Source organism: Corylus avellana, chromosome ca6, assembly GCF_901000735.1.
Source record: "Corylus avellana chromosome ca6, CavTom2PMs-1.0".
In the NCBI taxonomy this organism is placed as follows: Eukaryota; Viridiplantae; Streptophyta; class Magnoliopsida; order Fagales; family Betulaceae; genus Corylus; species Corylus avellana.
The window spans coordinates 2,173,599-2,194,223 of NC_081546.1; the positions used below are offsets into that span (position 1 = coordinate 2,173,599).

The 20,625-nt window shown below is 36.4% G+C and overlaps 3 protein-coding genes across 5 annotated transcripts; all 3 read right to left on the bottom strand.

The window, feature by feature from the left end:
• Positions 1-834: 834 nt before the first annotated feature.
• Positions 835-5,109, bottom strand: LOC132183624 (deSI-like protein At4g17486). Of its 2 annotated transcripts, none has more exons than XM_059596986.1 (4): positions 4,820-5,109; positions 2,375-2,634; positions 1,435-1,722; positions 835-1,325 (listed from the first exon to the last, which is right to left on the bottom strand). In XM_059596986.1, exons 2-4 carry the CDS (start codon positions 2,583-2,585, stop codon positions 1,087-1,089), a joined length of 738 nt encoding a protein of 245 aa, XP_059452969.1. In that variant the 5' UTR covers positions 2,586-2,634; positions 4,820-5,109; the 3' UTR covers positions 835-1,086. The 2 variants fall into 2 exon arrangements, with proteins under 2 accessions (XP_059452969.1, XP_059452968.1); XM_059596985.1 differs by having other exon boundaries at positions 835-1,331.
• A 2,134-nt stretch (positions 5,110-7,243) lies between these two features.
• On the bottom strand, positions 7,244-12,524 carry LOC132185605 (J domain-containing protein required for chloroplast accumulation response 1). 2 transcript variants are annotated; one of them, XM_059599363.1, is made up of 9 exons: positions 11,787-12,524; positions 10,567-11,279; positions 10,069-10,481; positions 9,846-9,957; positions 8,653-8,708; positions 8,428-8,493; positions 8,252-8,329; positions 7,941-8,117; positions 7,244-7,646 (listed from the first exon to the last, which is right to left on the bottom strand). In XM_059599363.1, exons 1-9 carry the CDS (start codon positions 12,257-12,259, stop codon positions 7,614-7,616), a joined length of 2,121 nt encoding a protein of 706 aa, XP_059455346.1. In that variant the 5' UTR covers positions 12,260-12,524; the 3' UTR covers positions 7,244-7,613. The 2 variants fall into 2 exon arrangements, with proteins under 2 accessions (XP_059455346.1, XP_059455345.1); XM_059599362.1 differs by having other exon boundaries at positions 8,641-8,708; positions 11,787-12,523.
• Positions 12,525-16,008: 3,484 nt separating this feature from the next.
• Positions 16,009-18,627, bottom strand: LOC132184934 (arabinosyltransferase RRA3-like). The gene is made up of 2 exons (XM_059598726.1): positions 18,182-18,627; positions 16,009-17,513 (listed from the first exon to the last, which is right to left on the bottom strand). Exons 1-2 carry the CDS (start codon positions 18,365-18,367, stop codon positions 16,398-16,400), a joined length of 1,302 nt encoding a protein of 433 aa, XP_059454709.1. The 5' UTR covers positions 18,368-18,627; the 3' UTR covers positions 16,009-16,397.
• Positions 18,628-20,625: the final 1,998 nt, after the last annotated feature.

Genomic DNA, 20,625 nt, shown 5'->3' on the forward strand with positions numbered 1-20,625 from the left:
CTTACATCTTTTTGGATTTTATACTATCAAGTAAGCCTAATTAGTACCACAAATAATCCAACTTGCTTTTGTGGTAATATAAATACATGTGTAGAAAAAATTATCACACATTAGCAATTGTGGATGCATGAGGATATAACATCAAGACATTTGTCTTTTTACTGAAGCGGATGAAAGTGATCTCTGTTTAGTTGTGAAGGAATCGATTCCATTCCCAGTGGGGTCGAACTTTAATTTACTTTGCCCAAAAACAGATTCCACCAATTGCATACCCAAATTAAACCTTTTAAAATAAGAAGAAAGTAAAGAAAAGGCTTGTCCGACGTGGATATGAGCAAAATCCAAAGATAACGCCGGTTGCCTTTCTTCCTTTCAACGTCAAATCCATCAATCGAGCATCCGATTCCGACCGAATCCTTCTGCGTCCAGACAACGTCCCCATCCATCAAATCCCACTCGTGAACCGGGGATTATTTTGCCAATTTCGTCTCTCTCTCTCTCTCTCTCTCTCTCTTCAATTGCTTGTGCCAATTAGGGCAAAAAGCCCAACTATAACAACCATCGCATTGTAGTAATATTAACAAGTGAAAAAAAACAGTTGCATGGGAAAATTTTAATAATTTATACTTTTGTCACGTAAAATGTTTAACTAAATGTAAAAGAACATACTATAAAGTTATCGTTCAAACTCAAAACTTTTGTCATGATAATATGTTAAATCGTTATTTATTCTAAAAGCTTAAAGTGATCCGATGAATTAATCTTTTAAATGTGTTTGATTTAACACCGAATTCAAGTTGCCATGTAAAAAACCAGAAAAGAGAAAAACACAGAAGGGTTAAGAGGTGCAATGTACCCGCAAAAGGAGGGCAATGCTTTGATATATATACGGTTTCTTCTCTGTCTAGGAAGAATTGGATAGTCTCTTCTCAGCAGGTTTGAGAACAGAGTAGCGTTACAACAATGACAAGCATCACCCCCACAAAAGTTACTAAATTCAGAAGAAATTTAAGGGCAGACAAAACAAATTTCCCCTTAACAAGCTAATGAAGCCAGTTAATGTATCAAAAACATCCAAGCAATTTCTCACCTTTCTTTCAAGGAACCATTGTTAGACCTTCTCAATTCCCATGGTGGTAAGCAGCCTTTCAAGGGTGATTGAAGAAACAGCGAAGATGTTGACAATTGCTTTTGCCGCATGGAGATTGAAGACAGGCAACTGAGGGAACTTCTTAGCCTTTTCTTCTCACTATCATACAGTTGGTAACTAGGATCATGCCTTACAGCAGAGATCTTGAGGGCTTTAGGAAGGACACAGTTGCATACTGAACCTACCCGAAAGTAAACATTAAACAAAGATGATTAAAAGAAAAAAAAAAGCATAAAAATCATTTCACACCAATGTGTCAAGCAGTGGAATTAGGAAAGAGTTACCTATTTTTGCCAGTCGATTTACCCATTTTGGGATTTGTTTTCCTGTCAGCCTGTAACATACGTCCTTGCAGAAATGATTGCAGTTCTTGGCAATTAAGTGATACGTATCACCATTGTAGCTTGCTGACTGGCGCTCCATGAATTCTCTCACCTGAATCGGGTCCAAGCATGTAGTCCCGATGAATATCGACTTCCTGAACTTGAAGCCTGGGCACTGCCGAGGTTCAACCTCAAACACACCACTCGATGAGTAGTCATGAGCTCCGAATGCATATTCTACACCATGAACTGTAAAGTGCAGTTGGGGATATCAGAAATGTTGCACTTCATTTGATAAGTCTAAAAGTACAACAACGAGGAGAAAGTAACTAAGCACAGCTTTCACATGCTACTTGCTTTAAAACTTATTGGCCACCCAGCTCTAGGTTTCTGGATGAGTTTCGATGGTGTAAGACAAAAGTGATGAAGTGCAGCCAGAAACCGCCACATTGTAAGAGATGCAGGTTTCTTACCAATCATCATATCTCGGGTTTTTCATTTCTCACCTTCGAGTAGAACCATAAGTATCTTGCAGTCACCAAAATAGGCATCCACCCAACCATGGAACTCAAATATCTTGCACACACCTCCTAGTTTCTCAACATTGTTCGTGTCTTAGGATCTTTTGTCTCATTTAACTTATATCTCTATAACTAGCTACTGCCTCATAAATGTAAAAGGCACATGTAGACCGACAGGGTGTCTATTCATTTTACGTATAACATCAGTAATATAAAAAAGTAGTATAGACAGAAAGCATTGAGTTGAAACTAAATATAGCTAAGCATCCGAGTCTATGTAATCCTGGGAATAATGCTAACTATGATCATTTTGATTGAAGACACTATATTTAAGGGAGATATTAAGAAAATGCATGAAGGTAAAAAGTACCTAAGCTTACCTTCCACACCAGAGTGAAAGATACCAAGGCCTGCCCAATAAACATAGCCATTCATGGGTGTCAAGTCATACACATTGAGATAGACTGGTGCATTGCCCGGACCATAGCTAGTTGACTTCACCTTAGGAAACAGACAAAAACGGGTGGCTGATTTGCTTTTCAAACGAAGAGGCATAATGGATTTCCATACTTTCTTTGACCCAATCTTCATGTTTCTTTTCAATAGTCAAATTAGAAATCAGTCAATGACCGGCTCCAACCTGCAGCGCATATGGGCAAAGATACAAACATTATCCCTATCATTTAAGGTATTTGATGAATTAACAACAATGCAAAATGAATACACACAAAAAAAATAAAAAAATCCAAAAAAGGGGTCAAAAGAGCACAGTTATTGGATATACCGGCATGAATTCCTCTTCAATATAACGTGATGATTTTTCTCATAATTAACATTCATTAATGTAGCTCAAGAAAATTACCATTTTCATGATCAAGTATCTGTAACATGGAAGGTTGCCGTTCAGAACCATATCTATGTGGTGTTAAGCAATAAATCTTATATGATGCGTATATTTCTCAGTGTTATTTTTCTTGGTTTAAAACTACCATTAAGAGATAGCCACAGAATAGAAAGAGAAGGGGAACAACAGGGAAAAAGATGCAGAAAGTGAAAGCAAAACTGACGACGTCGAAATCCTGTTACAGAAGTTCTCAATCAGAACAGGTCATTACTAATTGCTACATAATACCTCATATTTTTATAAAAACATGGGGAACCATAAATAGAGTATCAGGGCACAGAGAAGTCAATAGGGGAAAGACATCGATTACAGTAATAACAGCCAAGCATAGATGGAGGGTCAAATCGAATTAGAAACAAACCTAAGTAACTTCAAAACTTGGTCAGGATAACAAAACAAGTTAAAGTTTGGAAATTTTGCTGAATTTGGAACGGAACTTTTGACGATTTGAAAAAAAAAAAACAAAATATATATCAAAATTTCACTTTGGCATTAGTCCTCTTCAATAATATGGACCCTCTTTCTTTAGACCAGCTGCCATCATTGTTTACCCTTGAAATCAAGTACTCAACTGGCAAATTGGAGCAACATTATCAAGCATCAAGGCTCCCAGGATTCTGAATCTTTTTGAATTTATCCTACATATTAAGACATCCTTTTCAACATCACCTTAATCAATCATTTGCCATCTCTAGCTGTCAAATTGACATTAATTAAAGGATAATGATTACTTAATGGCATTCACCAACACATGTTTAGACTACCAAATATGGTTTCTATCTCTGATGTAGGCGTTTTGCTTGTACTAGCTAGTTATGATTCTTTGTTATTTTCTCCTTTTTCTTTCTTTTTAACTATTTTGAATCAAACCAGTCAACAATAATAATGCTTATAGTTAGTCAATCTCTTAGGAAATTAAAATAAAACGACAGAGAATCTGCAGAGTTGTCAACATGTTAGCACAAAGCAACCATCTGCACCAGAGTAGTTGACTTTACTTTAAAAAGTTAGTTACAAATTAGTTTGTCTAAGGACAATTGAAACAGGCACAGAGAGAGAGAGAGAGAGATTGAGAAGTAAAGAAACAACTCAAAACCTAAACAACTATTCCAGTTGGAGTTGGCAATGAAAATTTTACACCACAAACATAAAAAATGTGAAAAATTAAAACCCAACAATAATGTTTAGTTCTGACGAAACTCTTCAATCTCTCACTACAAAGCATAACGTTACATGATCTGTCATAGAGGATAACTGATAAGAAAACACAACTTCAAACTACTCATAATTTAATAAAATCACCCAATCTCCCTAATGGAAAAGAGAAAATTTATTTGCTACCCAAAACTTTAACCCAAATTACAACTTCAAGTACTGCATTTTCCTGACAAGTTCTGAAAATAGCCAAATTCATCATAATTAACCACAACTGCAGGATTAATTTCAAAAGGTGAAAGGAACAATTTCAGAGCAGTGAAAGAATCATTTCAGATCTAGTTGAAACGGTAATGAATGAGAAAGAGAAAATGTATAATAGAAAAACAGCAACATAATCAACATGTCCTTCAAAGTAAGAGATCAGATATATACGAATGCTAGTCGTAGCTCTACTGAAACCCAATAACAAGAAACAGAAACTTTCTGCATGATTACTGAGAAAACAAAGGAACTGATGACAGGACTTGGTATATTACAATACCCACTTTCAAACTAAAAACCATTATAAGAACCCAAGTTCTTATTTCTTTCCTCCAAATTTTCTCAGCAACCAAACGGGGCCCAGAATATAATTACTATAAACAAAGACGAATAAAGAAGTTAAAGCAATAGGTATCCAAGACCAACCCAAAAGACAAAAACTTGAGGAAAGAAAAAGACAAACATTACTGTTCAAGAAAACCAAGAGAGTAGAGAAACTCACAGATTTAGAGAGCACGGGCATTAGAGCTCAAGAAAACCACCTTCTTTAGCATTGCAACCACTATGGTTCAGAGCAGAAGTATGATCTTCCAAAGGCCTTTGCTTTTCCTCAAGCAAAGACACCCATTTCTGAATTCTGACGCAACAAGAAAGAAATAAAAACAAATGAAGAAATAAAAAGATTTAACAAAACCAAAATTGGGAAGTCAAGGACTCAAGGCCAAATCTGAAATCTCCCTCTCTTTCCTCTCTCCCCCTTCGTCTTTTTATTTTCACTGCCACTAAATAGCAGACAAACTACCGGATAATTGTTTTGTTTAGTTGAGTTTAGTTCCAGATATAGGAGTGCCGTGGCACTGTATTTATCTTGTAAGGACAGTTTCATTGTATTGCCATGAGCTCATTCTGACCCAACTCTCTTTAAAAATGATTTGGCTACCTCTCTACAGGCATCAAACTGTGGAGTGAGAGGACCCACAATCAGACTCGGAATCGTATTCTTTACAGTCCAACTTTTTGGGACGGGAATTAGCCACCCCAAGCACTAAATCAGCGTACTTTTGTCCTTCCATCCATCAATCGTTTGCATTTAAAAATAAATGTAAATGAGAGAGAGGGGGTTGATTTGGTTGAGAAATGTTACACATATTTTTAATTTTTTATTTTATTACATAATGATTTTCATTGTCATATTTGAGAGAATCAACACTTGAAAGTATATGTACTATTTTTCAATTGAGTTTACTTACTCGAACACGTATTCGGGCAATTTAGTAAAACCCACTTGGTTGAATAAGTGTAAAAGTATTATTAAATTCATCTTAATTAGATGCAATTTGATTAGGAATTTTGTACTTTTTATTGTTTCCAATTTTGGCAGTAAATAAAAAAAAGTGTTGATTGAATTATAGCTTACACAAAGCATTAAATTTCTGTTAGCATGTATATATATATATATATATATATATATATACATGAAGGCCTTGAAAGTTCAAGATTGATGATAGTTTTGAAGATGCTATAATAGGACAAGATTGCCAGCTCCCTCGTACAGAGAGGTACAGCTACTGCTTTTAAAGAATTTCATGAAAATCTTGTGATCTGTTGTTAGCTTTAGCCTCCCTTTCATTACAATATATACACATTAATATCAGTCAAACATTACACACAAAGTTTGACAAAACAGAAGATGGACACAAGAGAGAGAGACTGTTATTGCTGGCATTTATGTCCCACGTGCATTTCTGAATAATGCACTGTTGGCCTCTAATCCCTATAATTATGTGTCACCGGCCGGCTGCTGGAATTTTAGCGATTGCAGTTTCCATGTTTGGCGCCATCATTCTTCTGATCCAATTTATACGAATTTAATAAATTAAAATTAAAAGAATTTACTCCGCTCCAATTTACTGAACGACAGTAGTATATCCCCGAATGGGTAATGACCCAGAGGAAACGACAAACGTAAGAAAAGTTGGTGGTACTAAACGTCTCAACTTTTCCCATGCGCCATGATCACATGGAGCCACAACCCACAAGAGTTTACATACGTGGGATCCCACGCTCCTTGTCTTATTTGTATAATCCATAATTCACTACTTATTTTACGTAATAAGAAGCTCAGCTAGCTGCATTATTTTAGATTCAGCTCCCTTCCCTTCCGTACAGTTTCATTTTTCTTTTTTTCTTTTTTTTCTATTCTAATAATGAGAAATGGGGTTATACAAATTCAATCATTAATGGGCTGAAAAGAGTTTCGCTGCAAACTTGTCATCATTATATGTTTGTGTTTGACCAGGCCAGCTGCAAAAGACAGGTGATCCAAGTATAGACGTTGATGAGAGACAGGAAAAGAGCAAATGCACATGAAGTGTTGGTCGGTCCAAAGCAAAATTTGAATCCGTGATTCATATTCAACTCATCCCCAGGAGGATTATTAGCTCAATGGTAAAACTGGGTCGGTCAAAAAAGGATTATTACTTTTCAGCAAATCTCTACTTTCACTGTTTTTACACACTATATAAATAATTGGTTAATGAATTGACACTACCCTCACTCCAATTATGAGCCTCGGGATTGGGAAAGGAGGAATGGATAAAGTTCTTTTCAAATTTATTTATTTATTTTAATTTCGAACTCCTTTTACCTGTAAGTTACATCACACAAAAATCACCCCAAGTCTATCCACATTCAGGCAATGGGTCTCAACTCTAAGCCCATAAACAAGTATCTGGATCCAAATTTTTAACACCTACCCAATTTAACCGTCGCTGAAGTCCTGGTTTTGTTTGGCAAAACCTTTCCTTTTCTTTTGTTACTGTTTATCACTATTTCTAAAAAAAAATCAACATCAAAATATTTCAACTTTTTTCAATTTTTATATCATATCATTCACTTTTTATTATTATTCAAATAAAAAAATCACTACACAACAAAACTTTTTTACTTTTTTATACCAAACATTCATCAATTACAATGTCTAAGGAAAAAGGTTTGCGAAACAAATTCTTGAGCTCAACTGATTGGCAGAAAGAAAAGGAAGTCTTCAACACAACACATATTCTTTCCATATACGTAACTAAAACCATCAACTAACTACACAGTAACTGCAATGTGCTTTAAAGGTAAAAGAGTAGAAGAAAATTGTGGTGAGAGTGTTTTTTGAAATCATTTTTTCTGCTATAGTACCAACATAACCTGTCCACAGTCAAAATGGTATTTTATATTGTTGACAGACGGAATATTGCCCTCCTGAATGAAAGGAGATTGTGGTAAAAGAGGACTGAAAGTCACAATTACCCAAGTGAGTTAAAATGATTCCAAGCCTCCTGAATGAAAGAATAACACATCGGTTAAAAAGCTAATACCTTCTATATTGCATAAGGTGAAAATAAGAGTTTAAAAAACAAGAAGCATAAAAGGAAAAAGACAAGGAATTAAACAACTTTATGGGAATCTTTTGCCTATGGCATGCAATTCTACAGTGGCCTATAACATCTATGGAGCTGCATAGTTACTGTTTCGGATAGTAAATTTCATTATTTTAATTAATATTTTAACACTATCTTAAGATGGGCAGTTCTCTAAATATTTGTCTGAGAACAGCAAAACCATACTGTTACCTGCAAAATCTCGAAAACTTTTTCTGCAATGTACTTTTGATTCGAAGCAGCACCCTTCTGCTGTAGCTTATCTGGATGCAGGCAGAGTAAAGCTTTTTGATACGCTCTTTTCACAGAGTTTCCTTCAATTATATCAACAAGAGGTACAGGCTTCCACCCGCTCTCAGGCCAAAGAACCTGCAATTATGACCTGAAGCATATTAAAAGAAGTAGGAGTTTTTTGCTTCTTTTTTTGTTTTCATTACTACAATTTGGAAGAAATAGGAGAGGAAAGAAAGAACAAGCAAGAAGAGAGAACCATCCAGACTCACATATTGTAAAGTTGATAGCAACGAGCGTATATTTCCTTTCTTTCCATTGGACCACAGTCGTATTTTAGCATCAATAACCTGCATTATTAAATGAAATTGTACAATTACAGCTTCCTGGATGGGAAATTTAAGAATAACATCCTATATAATTGTTCCTGCGTTTGTGTTCGCATTACCTGAATTTCTTCTTGATCATCACCACTTTGTGGCAGTTCATTCGCACCTTGGGTTAATTCCTTTATCTGTCGAGAAACCCAAGTAAACTAGCTCCTCAGCAAATGTAATGAAAAATGTAAACAGATATGCTATATGCTTTTGGAAAATGTGGAAACTATTAGAATGAAAAAAGAAAACATATGAATCAACTTTTGAATGAAAAAATCGTATACCAGGAAGTTCACTTGGAAGGACTCAACTGTGTCTTCCGCTGTAGCCTTTGAGCCATTAGAAATTGATGCTGAGAAAAATATATAGATGTGTTACATATATCTTTTGAAATATCATTAAATGGATCGGTTCAGGAAAATGAACCACAAATTATCTAAAGTTCATACAAATTGGAGATTGCAGTACACGAAGTTCATGTTACACAGTGTACTGCCATTTCTGCCCACATGCTTAGCATATAAAATATTATCTCTGCAACAAAAACCCTAAAACAAATTTAGGAGAAAGATGGATCTTCTAACCTATGCTTAACTTGATTGTCTTATTGACAGAATACATAAACTTTAGGATAAAGTCTACTTAACCTCCTCAAACTACCACCCCAATGACAATCTACCCCTCAAACTATTAATTGCGACAATTTGCCCCCCAAACTACCAAAACAATGACAATGTAGCCCAAATTTTAAAAAAATGACGAAATTACCCTTACTAAAATAAAAACAAAAATAATAAATTTTTATTTTTTTTCAAATTTTAAGGGTATTTTTGTCTTATTGAAAATTCTATAGGGATAATTTTGTCATTTTGCTAGCATTTGGGAGTACATTGTCATTGTTTTAGTAATTTATGGGGTAAATTGTCATAATTGATAGTTTGGAGGGTAAATTGTTATTGAAGTAGTAGTTTGCAGGGGTTAAGTGGACTTTATCCTAAACTTTATTTATCAGTAGGCCAATGACGCTTAATCAGAATTGTTGTCTTATGTATTCATCTCATATAAGGAATAAGAATCAGAATAAAAATCAATTCTAATTCAGTTTCACAATTAATTCCTTATTTGGAATAAATTACCGGACCCCCTAAATTTGTGATTAATCAAATCACAGTAAGCATCATGCGATATATGGCCACACTTTTCGAAAATTTCTTACACACCAGACATGATATGGTAGAATTTCGCAGAAAAAAAGGTGTATCGACAGAAATTGGGCCAATAAATAATGCCAACTCATTCTATATTTTGGCCTTAAACTGATGACACAAGATATTACAAATAATATATGCAGCCGCTGTCATCTCTCAATCACCACATTACAACAAAGCATTGCATATTCTATGTACCTCATAATTTCTTGACTTGGAAAGGTTCCCAAGTATTAAGCTAAGAATCACAACTACTTTGATAAAAGATTATGAACACTAACCGGTAGTTGATGATGAGTTATCCTTTTCTCCTGACGAAGTATCACTAGATATATGGTTGGTGGTCTTTATAGCAGAATGTTCTTTCTTTGACTGTTTCAGATATTCATCCGCCTGAGAAGATGATAAGAAATATTAAAATTTTCAGATTCAATAAAAATGTTCTGAAATAAATTACTTTGTAAGCTGTTAATTTCTGGCAGATTGAACTCAAAATAAATTTACCATGATGGAAGCCTCTGGGATTGTGTTGTTTACATGGGGCCTGGGAATTTTCTCATCTAATCCAGCTGCATTAACACTTACTTCATTCCCTTCTCTGTAATTGCCTCTCTTCTTCCATTTTGAGCTCTGGCTTCGTGAGCCAATATCTTCTTTGGGCTTTGGAGAAGCTTCTTGGCTGAAAATTTTGACAAATTCTTTGACCTTTCCCTTAACTCTGTTCCTCCCAAGATTGTCACCTGGGTGAATGGGTGAATCTTGGAAACTAGCTTTATCGGCTTCTACATCATTCAGGGCAGTTCTTTTTCCATCTTGTTTCTTTACATTTTGACTTGCATCAACAACTGAAGATGGGATTTTTGCGCTTTTAACTGTGCTTTCCTTATCTTCACCTTTCTCAGTGATTCCATTGGTGCCTGCAATAGAAGAAAATGGGTGTGTTATTAGAGAATCAGAGATGATGTAACTTGAACCAATGGAGTTAATCTGAAACACACTTGCCTTGTTCATAATCGTCATCAAAGAACAGGGAACACGGGGGTTTCAATGCAGGCTTGTGAACTTCTTCTGTAAGCACAGTAATTTCTTTCTCGGGCAAGATTGCATTACCAGGAACATCTTCAACAACCCTTTGGAGGCTGCTCGGGGTTTCTGATTCAGGTGTGAGAAGAATTGAATCATTTTCTTGTCTGTTCCATTCTGTCCTGAAGGACTTTGTCGGTGACACCCTCGCCTTATCCTCACCTGCTAGCCACATATTCCAGCTCGAGCATCTCTCAAATTTCACAGATTCTTTCATTCTTAAACTAGTACTGCCTCCTCTCAAAGGCATCTCCAATGGAACTCCTTTGCTAGCCCATTTATATATTGAGAAGTGAAATTGGCTGCCGTCGGTTGGAACCTCTGAACCACTGGGTTCCTTTTTCATGATGCCTTCTGGGTCTATTCTATCAGATTTAATCGAGTTTGATGACTCTTCCCTGCTAAGAAAGACCTCCCGGGATAAAGGGCGTTGGCGATGACATGATTGAACATCATTTCCCATCTCCTCTTGGCTTTGAATTGATTGGCTTGAAAATCTAGAAAGATTGGAACTTGAAGAAGAAGAAAAGCTAACCCCACTGGATGCACTGTCCTTGTATTTAGATGGATTACGCGTTGTACTTGAACCAAATACATCCAAGTCCATCCCTTTGGCCAATTTGGCTGGTAGGCTATGAAATAAAAAATAGTTCAAGCTAAGTAAAACACTGGAAATGCACAACAATCAGAATATAAACATACCTTACATAACAAGAGACTTAATGAAGAAAACCCAATAAAGCCTATAACGGTTTAACCATAAAGCCTGAAAGGGTCGCTACAATTGGCCTCCCAAATTTTATAGGGTTAGTCCTTCACCTGTCGTAAGCCCATTTGCCATAAGTTTACATCTTTGCCCCGGCATATTCCCTTAAAAAAAAAGGGTGTTGTTGGGAAAAAAAAAAAAAAAAAAACCCTTTGATGGGCAGTGGTCAGGGGACCCCATCCTCACACAGGGAGGGGGTGACCTGAAGATAGGATATGCTGATATGGCAAAATTGTAAACGTGTCAAAGTTTAATAGATCTTGCCTGACTTGTGATATAGAAGGAAGAAAAGGACTAATCTTGTAATCTCAAAAGGCACGAACACTAATTCTATCAATATTAAAAATCGATTAATTTTGGATTTAGCCAAAACCTGAGTTGGGGAGGCATTGACGAACTCCCAAAGGGCTCGGCTTTGGGTGGGAGTGGGCGGGCAGGGCTCAGAACCCGCGAACCTGGCCCCGAAGCAAAAGGGTCCCCCCTATCGCGCTTCCTCGGAGTAGAACTCAACGACTCGTCGCCTCGAAAAATGTCGTCGAAGAAATCATCGCTTGGATACCGCCTCCGGTTCGCATTTTCCTCCCCAAACACCGGCTTCTCCCCAACACGCGTACATGAAAGCGCTTTATCATCACCACCACCACCTTCTCCATAATACTCCGCGGCTTCGCTGAAACTGCACCGCTTCTCTTGCGCCGACGCCCGCCTCGGCGGCCCTCCGAACACATCGTGAAAATCAAAGTCCGAGCCTCTGCAAGGCGTCCTTGACAAAGATGAAGAGTTCGTGAGAGACCCTCGAGGACTATACCCCAAAAGAACACTCTCTCTCTGCGAAAATCTCTCCATTTTTTTCGTGAATTTCAACCAACCAGACCAGAAATTCACATACTAGTCATCAGAAGAAAATTCAAACAAATAATATGGCGGGAAATAAATAAATAATATTTTTGCCAGTTGCGTTTGGGGGGTGTGAACCATAACAAGAGGGTGTGAGTTCTTGAATGTATTGCAGAGAGAATTTGAGGTTTTGAGAGCTCAAAGCTTCCCAAGGTTTTGGTGTTGAAAGCGATGAGGAGGAAAATTATGCAGAAGAAGACGAAGGAGGCGGGGTTAGTGGGATTTGAAGCCACACAAGGTGTATAGGCATACCAACGACCAATTTGTCTGCATGTTTGTGGATAAGAAGAAAATTCCTAACGACATAGGCTAAACGTATTGCCGTCTTCCGCAGCCGGACCCACGGGATTTGTTAGAGATAATTGTAGGATAAAGTTTTCTCATTTAGATAAATTTTCATTAACGGAAAAAATTAAATTTAGTCCTTTCATTTTTCTTAATGTAATTTAAATTTAATTTTTATATTGCACTTGGATCAATTAATTAATGTGATATGGCTCTCTTTTGACATCTTACGTGACAATGTTATTTTAAGTTACAAATATAATCTAAATAAATAACTTATTTTTAATTTTCGTTTAGGGTATATTTGTAGTTTTAAGTAATTGTGTGCCAAACGAGAGCCACATTGCATTAATTTATTGGTTTGACGTGACAAGTCGTTTATTAATTAGACGATAAGTTGACAGAGAGGCTTATTTGAAACTAGAGAAAAACTTGAGAACTTACTTGTTCAAATTGAAAACCTAAAGACTTTGTTATATTTTTGTACATTTCTTTAATTTAGTCTATTAAATTGTTATGTATCTATAGACTATATGCACGTGATTCTCATGTGCATTTTAATATATAGCCCGTAGAGATGGAACTAAAAAATAAACTTTAAGGGAATTGGACTACATTGAAATTTTTTTTAGGGCCATCATTAATGAAGTACAAAAAAAGAAATTTTTTTTAACATTTTTCATTTTATTTATTTATTTTTTTTTTTGTGAAGGGGAAGCGTGGACCCAACATAACTAGAAAGAAAATTGTCCATAATTTTACTATGCAATTTTTAAGTACCAAATATTTATGTTTAAATAAAATTATTCATAGTTTATCAAATCAACATTTATTTGGTTTAAAAGATTTTTTTTTTTTTTTTAATTCACTGCATCTCACCTAATGATAAACACTGAAATAATAAAATTTGAAAACTATTTAATTTTAAGATATTTATAGTGAATTTATCTTATAAATATTTAGAGATCATTATTCATGCCTTCCTCTTTTTTTTTCTTTTTCTTTTTTTGTTTGTTTTATTCTAATGTTCCTATATAATTTATTTATTTATTTTAAATGATAATTCTCTTGGCGACCGTTACTAGGAATCTCGTTGTCTATGACTGTATGTAGCCAGTGGGGACCTGCCAGCGTGGCATTTTGTGAGAATACGGATCCATCAGAGGATTCCTTTTCGGCTTGGAGGTTGGAGTGGAGTCCCTTCCATGGGCCCAAATGCCAATTACCTTTTGTTTGCAGTTGGGCTGTTCCATCGGCCAAATGGGTCATACCTCACATTGGTGGGCGATTAAAAATGAGAGAGAATATAGATTGGAACTATATGGACAGGAAATATTCTCTCTTTTTTCTTTTTCTTTGAATAATAAAAAATAAAAAATTAAGGGGTAGGCTCACAAACAATAAGGCTGAAACAAAAAATACAATGTTTTTAATTTTTATTACAAACAAATAACTAAAATGGGCCAAAAATGGCCAAATCCAATGTATCTTGGGCTAAAAGTTAAGATGGCGACCGCAGTAGGAAGGGAAGCACTAGTTATAGCAACATATAGTGGAGTGTTGTGAGTGCGAATGTTGGCACCCTTGAGTCTCTTTATTTCATGCCGGTTTCTGTAAGAGTTCGCGAGACCAAGAGAAGATAGAACAAGTTGTAATTGACTCTTTCAAGAACTGAAAGACAAATACAATAAATTTCATAGTCTGGATCTAGATTTAAATCCACAACATTATTTGCGCCAAAAGGGCTCTACAAAAAGAAAGCCGAAAGAGCCGGGGATCTACCGCTTGAGACCAAAAGTGATGCCGGCGTGTGCAGCCCATGCCCATTATTACTTAAAAGACTGAAGAAGCTTAAGGCTAAGTACCAAAATTTTCTGTAACTAAAGAGAGTGCGTGACAACGGGCCTAGCGTCCTTCAACAATCGGTAACAAATTGGACTTAGTAAGGCTTGTAGATTCTTTTGTGGGGTTGTTGGTTCTTTTTTGGTTGGAACAGTCTGTCTTTTGAGAAGGTGTGATAGCTATGCCCCCTTTGGTGTCAGCCAGTGCTTAGAGATTCTTTAAAGGCAGTTTGGTTTTTTCTTATTTGGACTTTTCCTCTACTTCAGGTGGAGTGTGGCGTGAGTTCGGGGACGGAGGCATTTTGCGTGGGTTTGTTGCTTTGCTTGTTTTCTCGGGATTTCTCCCTAGATGTTGGACAAGGGTGGTGTGAGGGTGGGGACAGAAGGCTATCTGTTTCCCCCCGCTTTGGTGCTCTGAGTCTCTACAGTGCTGTTCGGGTGACTCTTTGAAGAGTGACGGGCTCCCAGGGTGCTTGCTGGGGCAGCTCTAGCTAGTTGGTCAAAAGTTTGGGGCAATGGGTGTTCCCCCTAGTGCAGAATTGAGAGCCATTGGTCGTGTGTTAGTTCTTATATGAGGTAGCTGAGAAGGCCTCTGGGTAAAAAGATACGGACAAGAATCTAGCAGGGGGGGTTGCTTCTACGGAAAGCTATCATTGTCATAACTGGAGCAGTAGGCTTTGTCTACCAATAACAAAAGTGAACTTAGGAAATGAGAGCTATCAGTCGTTTGTTAGTCCAAAACAAAGTGTTTCTTTCTGTCATTTTGTCAAACAGTTGAACAGCAACACAATACAAAAGCAAAGGGCCGAATGAAAACAAACAGAATCTACCAAATCCAAGAGACTATCCATAAATACGACCTGAAACAAATATGAGAATCCCAAAGCAAAAAACCACAAAAGAATTGAAAGATTACGCCAATTGCTTATCAGGCAAGACACTAGGCCCCAAAGCAAGAGCATCTGTGTACATCATGCCCACAGGCTGTCACCGGCAGCGGAGGTGAGGAAGTGCTCCAAAGAGGCCATGTAAGGATTTTGGGTCCGGTACATATTGGGTTTTGGGGGCAGAGGAGAAAGCCTTGACCTGGAGGCAGGGCAATGGCCTTCTGGTGGTGAGGATGGGCACTAGGCTGTGGAGGTCTGGTGAGGGGATGTGAAGCAACGAAATTGAATAGGGATCTCAGGATAAAGGCATAGAGCAGTAGTTTCCAATGTTACTGTACTGGTTACTATTTACTTTCTAACCGAAAGGAAATAAATGAACAAAAAGAAATAAAAGGATGGACAGTTTTACAGGCAGTGACGGCCATCATCAGCTACTCAAGATTCATCTTTGCATGAGTAACAAGAAAACCTAATACGAAAAACAAATCAGTCAAAAAAAAAAAAAAGGGAAACTTCAATAATCATTTTTCACTATCTTCAAATTTTTTTTTTTTTTGGATGAATGAAATTTTTTATACCAAAACAACAATTACAAAGACTCTCAAGTAGAAATAGATACCGGAACACCAAAAAGAACAAAACAACGTCACAACTCTAAAACCAAACCCAAGAATACACCCAAAACAGAGCTCAACAAAACAATCTTCATTTCAGCTTCCACCTCAATGAAAGACGTGAAACCATTTACTAAGCAAATCAATTATTAGAGAAGAGTTCAGCGTACAGTAATCAAAATCTACAGAAATACAGACTTAGCTAATGGTACAGTGTACAACTGACTTTTGAATGAGACTTTGTTGGTATGCATGATATAAAACAGTGGTCTATCAACGAGGTCTTCAAGTGAAATAAACCAAAAGTCATCATAGAAAATAAAATTTAGATTGAAAACCTTGGGGAACATTTCAAAAGGATACTTCCTATAGCTCTCTGGAGGTGAAAAACAAACTAATCTATCTGTATCCAGTGATCACACCAAAAGTGAACTGCTTCACCAATCCTGCAGCTCTATTTCTACCACTGAGAACCATCCGGGAAAGGTTCTAGCGCATCTTGCTTGCCATTAACATAGAACTCTACCACTGCTTTCATTCTTGGAAGCTTGTCTGGGTGGTAATTTACATGAACAATTACTGGCTTCAACTTTTTTAGTTTTGCATCTTTCCTTACTGTCTTAAAAAGGACCTTGCTGTTCATAAAAAGATAGTAATCCATAGTTCTCTTGGCAGCATGAAGCCCATCATAACCTGGATGTGAGGGGTAAAATAGCTCCTCATTAAAGACTGCTTGGTCCCATGAGTTTTCACGAGAAAGCCGACCAGCCACACGATCCAACAGCTCAATTGAAGGAAGTGTAGGCCTTATATAAAAGAAACCAGAGTTGTAAACCCATATCCTCATAGTATGAGCATATCGAGCCCAACCCATGGCAGGTTCATCAAAGACATCATTATATCCATAAGCTGTCATATTATTGTGACCATCAGTCATAGACTCAACGTCTGAATCCCGATAAATATAATCAAACGGGTTCTGCAAGTATACTATATCAACATCCGAGAGAAGAACACTATAACCCAGTTGTAAAAACTCTCTCAAAATGCGAAATTTCAGACCAGAGACAGCATGGTTGCCTCCTGTCTGGGCAATTGAATCAATACCCTTATCTGGATCTCTCTTATAGACTGGAACATCATTAGATTTGCAGAATTCTTCAATATGGTCATCTAGAGCTACAACTAGATAATTAGGAATACCCACATTCTTGATGCTAGTAAACCAGACCTCCAACATGCTTTTGACATTTGAGTTTGCAAGAGCAACTATAATTTCTTTCTGAATAGCAACTTCCTCCAATATCTTTGCCAATCTTGGATTCAGAGATTCGTCAGGAATGACAGTTGGGTTAGTTCTCAAACCCTTGACAGTACCGAAAGGGCCAGCCTTGTGCTTTTCACCCAGCACCAAAAACTGCTTCTGCGCATTATCTTTTCCTTGTTCAGCCAGCCGTAGGTTTTCCGTCAGACCCTTGACCTGCTTGTTCAACTCAGCATTCTTCTCCAACAGTGATTGAATATCTGACTTCAGGATGTTAATCCGCTCTGGTGATTCACAAGAGGATGAACCAATCTAACAAACAAACAGTAGGGAAAATGAGATGCATACAAGTAGTTTCCATGCAGCCATGTTAGGAAACTGTGATATAAACAATCATGAACATTGCTAAACAATCATAATAGACAAGCGAGAAATATTGATCCAAGGCATCTTCGGATATCCCTTGATCGGATTTTTTAATCGTTTTTCACATTAACATTTTGAAATACAACCCCATGAGAGCAACAAACTCAATGAACTATACCCATCACAGTAACTCTCAAGGATTATCCAAGCCTAAGGTGTGCCACAACACATTCACAGCTTGCTCACACCAAGGCCATGCGTGTGCACAGTAAATTCAATATCTTAAACAAAGTTTGGGCTATTGATGTGGTTAATTGACTTCCCAGAATTCGACCTAAACTTCGTCACTTTAGTCGTATCTGCTCACAAGCTCAAACCGATAAATCAATTATGTCCAATGGCTTACACAGTATGATTAATCAAAAGTCTTCCTTAACACTTTTGAAACATCAAACCCACACTTTAACAAAACCCATAACAAGAAACAAGGTCAACTCTTCCAATTCAGAAAATTTTCAAAAAAATTAAATGAGATGTAAACGAAATCAGAACCAATTATAAAGAAAAAACTAAATCAAACTCATATTGAGCTATTAGAGAACCAAGATCCGAACCTGGACATCCGATTTACCGATTCGACGGCTCTGGGTTAGCGAATCGGAGCTGAAGAGTCCGTGAGGGTAAAAGACGGCGAAGACGCACCCGAAAAGAACTCCGATCACAATGGCTACGGCGATTCGAGATCCGCGAGACGATTGGCCCTTATCCCTCGTCAACAACCCGTCCCTACGACCCGCCATTGCCCTTCACCTTTCTCGGCTTGTACGCGCACAGTGAGGCCTCCCTTTATCTATACTGCACGAAGCAATGCGTGACTTTGCTCGAAACGTTCAAATTGGGACTTGTAGGGTTCTGATGACCCTTATGGGGCGGCTTTGAAATTCAACGCACAGAGGAAGAGTCTTGGTCGCCACAAATACAGAGTTTTGTTTATTCTAGCCGACGATGGCAGATGTGCAATCCAGTGCTATAGCTAGCTGGTAAATCTACTTTATATTGTTTCGTTTCTCAAGTATCTATCTTGTTATATTCTGATTTTATGGGATATTTAGCTAATATGTTATGGGTTGGAGGGTAATATTTGAATAATATAAGGATAAGATTAAGACATTTTAAAAAGTTTTATCTAAATACTACCATATTTTTTTACAACTTCTTTATAAACTGACCTAATAGAGTATGTGATGCTTAATATATTAGTTATTATATAATTTAATTTAATTATGACTTATGTCACATAAACTACCACGTACATTTGTAAGTTTACTTAATTCTTATCATCTTAGTCCGAAATAATTTACTTTTAGTTGTGTTATAGTTTAGGGTTAAATACTAAATACCTTCTCTGGGGTTTCATTGCTTTATTTTTTTCTCTTTTAGAGTTTGATTTTTATCGCAGAAGGTTCATGTAATTTTGATAATAGACCAAACTAGTAATTTTGTCAGTTGACAATTAGTTGACTTAATGAAAATTCACGTTGACCAATCAAATATTGACACGTGGCACTTATTTAATTTTATTTTAAACAAAATGTATTTAAAGAAAATAAAATAAAATAAAAATTGGGGGTGGCCAAAACCACCCCTAGTGGGTATCGAGCCACCCCCAACCACCATTGGGAGTGGTTTCGGCCACCCCCTAGGCCCCATGGGGGTGGTTGAGCCACCCCCAATACTCATTGGGGGTGGTTTCAGCCACCCCCATCCGGCTAGGTGGGCGTGGCCTGGCCACCCCCAATTTTTTTTTAAAAAAAATTAATTTAGTGCCACGTGTCAACATTTGATTGGTCCACATGAATTTTCGTTAAGTCAACTAATGGTCAACTGACAGAGTAACTAATTTGGTCTATTATCAAAATCACAAAAACCTCATATGATAAAAAGCAAACCCTAGGAGGGGAAAAATAAAGCAATGAAACCCCATTGCGGTATTTAGTATTTAACCCTATAGTTTACTAACTTTAAAATGTTAATTTGTAAAAAATTGACAATTTTCGTGATTTTAAAAGCCACATCACAATTAGGAAGACATTAAAATAACACATAGCATTTCCTATTTAGTTAAATTACACAAAGTGATGTGAGAGCTCTAACATCCCACCTATTTTTTTCTTAAAAGATAAATTATTGATGTCAATAATTTACCCAAATTTTTATCATATTTTCCTATAATTTCAATACATCAATTATTTATATTTGTAGGGTTTACATAATTAAGTCTACAAATCTAATGGTTCATTCACATTGATTTATGTATATTTTAATGCAAAATGCCTAATCAAAACCCACTTTAATGAGTTTTAAAAGACATCATACATCCGATTATCTTTTTTTTTTTTATCTATATCATTAAAAAAAATAAAATTATAAGGATTGTTTTTTTTTTCTAAAGATCCTATTTTTCAACTTTTTGAAGAAAAAAAAAAAAAGATGTATAGAGAGAAATAGTAGGAGAAAATTTTGAGAAAATAGTGATGTAGAGAAAGAAATGGTATATTAATAAGATGGATGCCTAAACAGTGCCCGCTACATGTAGCGGTGAATTGTTCAGTAAACAAAATGTATTTTGCATTTGAGATGCATAATTTAATATAGAAGGTTTTTTATTGTTTTAGTTATATATTTTAGATAAAAGTAGAAAATGGCTAAATTATTGTGAGTGTGCTAAGATGAGATAGAAGAAATATGAAGAAAAAAAATATTAACACCAATCGTGGACCTCACAAATTTAATAGATAAATATATTTAATAGTTGATCTATTAAATTTATTAAAAAAATATAAATTATATACGAAAAACTTATTAACTCATAGTATTTCTCATAAATATTGAGAGTATTTTTTTCATAACCAGATGGTTTGGTTAGTTCGGCCAGTGCCTCAGTGTTTTTAATTCTCAGGCCCCTTACAAGACACCCCCATATTCTTTGATTTCATTTATCTTTTGGGCTTTTGAACCTTAATTTCTTTGTCACCCGCTAGAATATCTATGGAGAAAA

What these genes read in the sequence shown, in the direction of transcription:
- LOC132183624 (XM_059596985.1), bottom strand. Translation starts at nt 2,585, where the DNA reads ATGAAGATTGGGTCAAAGAAAGTATGGAAATCCATTATGCCTCTTCGT. An exon ending in CTTTCACTCTGGTGTGGAAG is followed by an intron (nt 1,723 to 2,374) that starts GTAAGCTTAGGT and finishes TGCACTTTACAG; the next exon opens with TTCATGGTGTAGAATATGCA. An exon ending in AAATCGACTGGCAAAAATAG is followed by an intron (nt 1,332 to 1,434) that starts GTAACTCTTTCC and finishes ACTTTCGGGTAG; the next exon opens with GTTCAGTATGCAACTGTGTC.
- LOC132185605 (XM_059599362.1), bottom strand. Translation starts at nt 12,259, where the DNA reads ATGGAGAGATTTTCGCAGAGAGAGAGTGTTCTTTTGGGGTATAGTCCT. An exon ending in TGATGACGATTATGAACAAG is followed by an intron (nt 10,482 to 10,566) that starts GCAAGTGTGTTT and finishes CTTCTATTGCAG; the next exon opens with GCACCAATGGAATCACTGAG. An exon ending in ATGATCAAGAAGAAATTCAG is followed by an intron (nt 8,330 to 8,427) that starts GTAATGCGAACA and finishes TTAATAATGCAG; the next exon opens with GTTATTGATGCTAAAATACG.
- LOC132184934 (XM_059598726.1), bottom strand. Translation starts at nt 18,367, where the DNA reads ATGGCGGGTCGTAGGGACGGGTTGTTGACGAGGGATAAGGGCCAATCG. An exon ending in TCGGTAAATCGGATGTCCAG is followed by an intron (nt 17,514 to 18,181) that starts GTTCGGATCTTG and finishes TTTGTTTGTTAG; the next exon opens with ATTGGTTCATCCTCTTGTGA.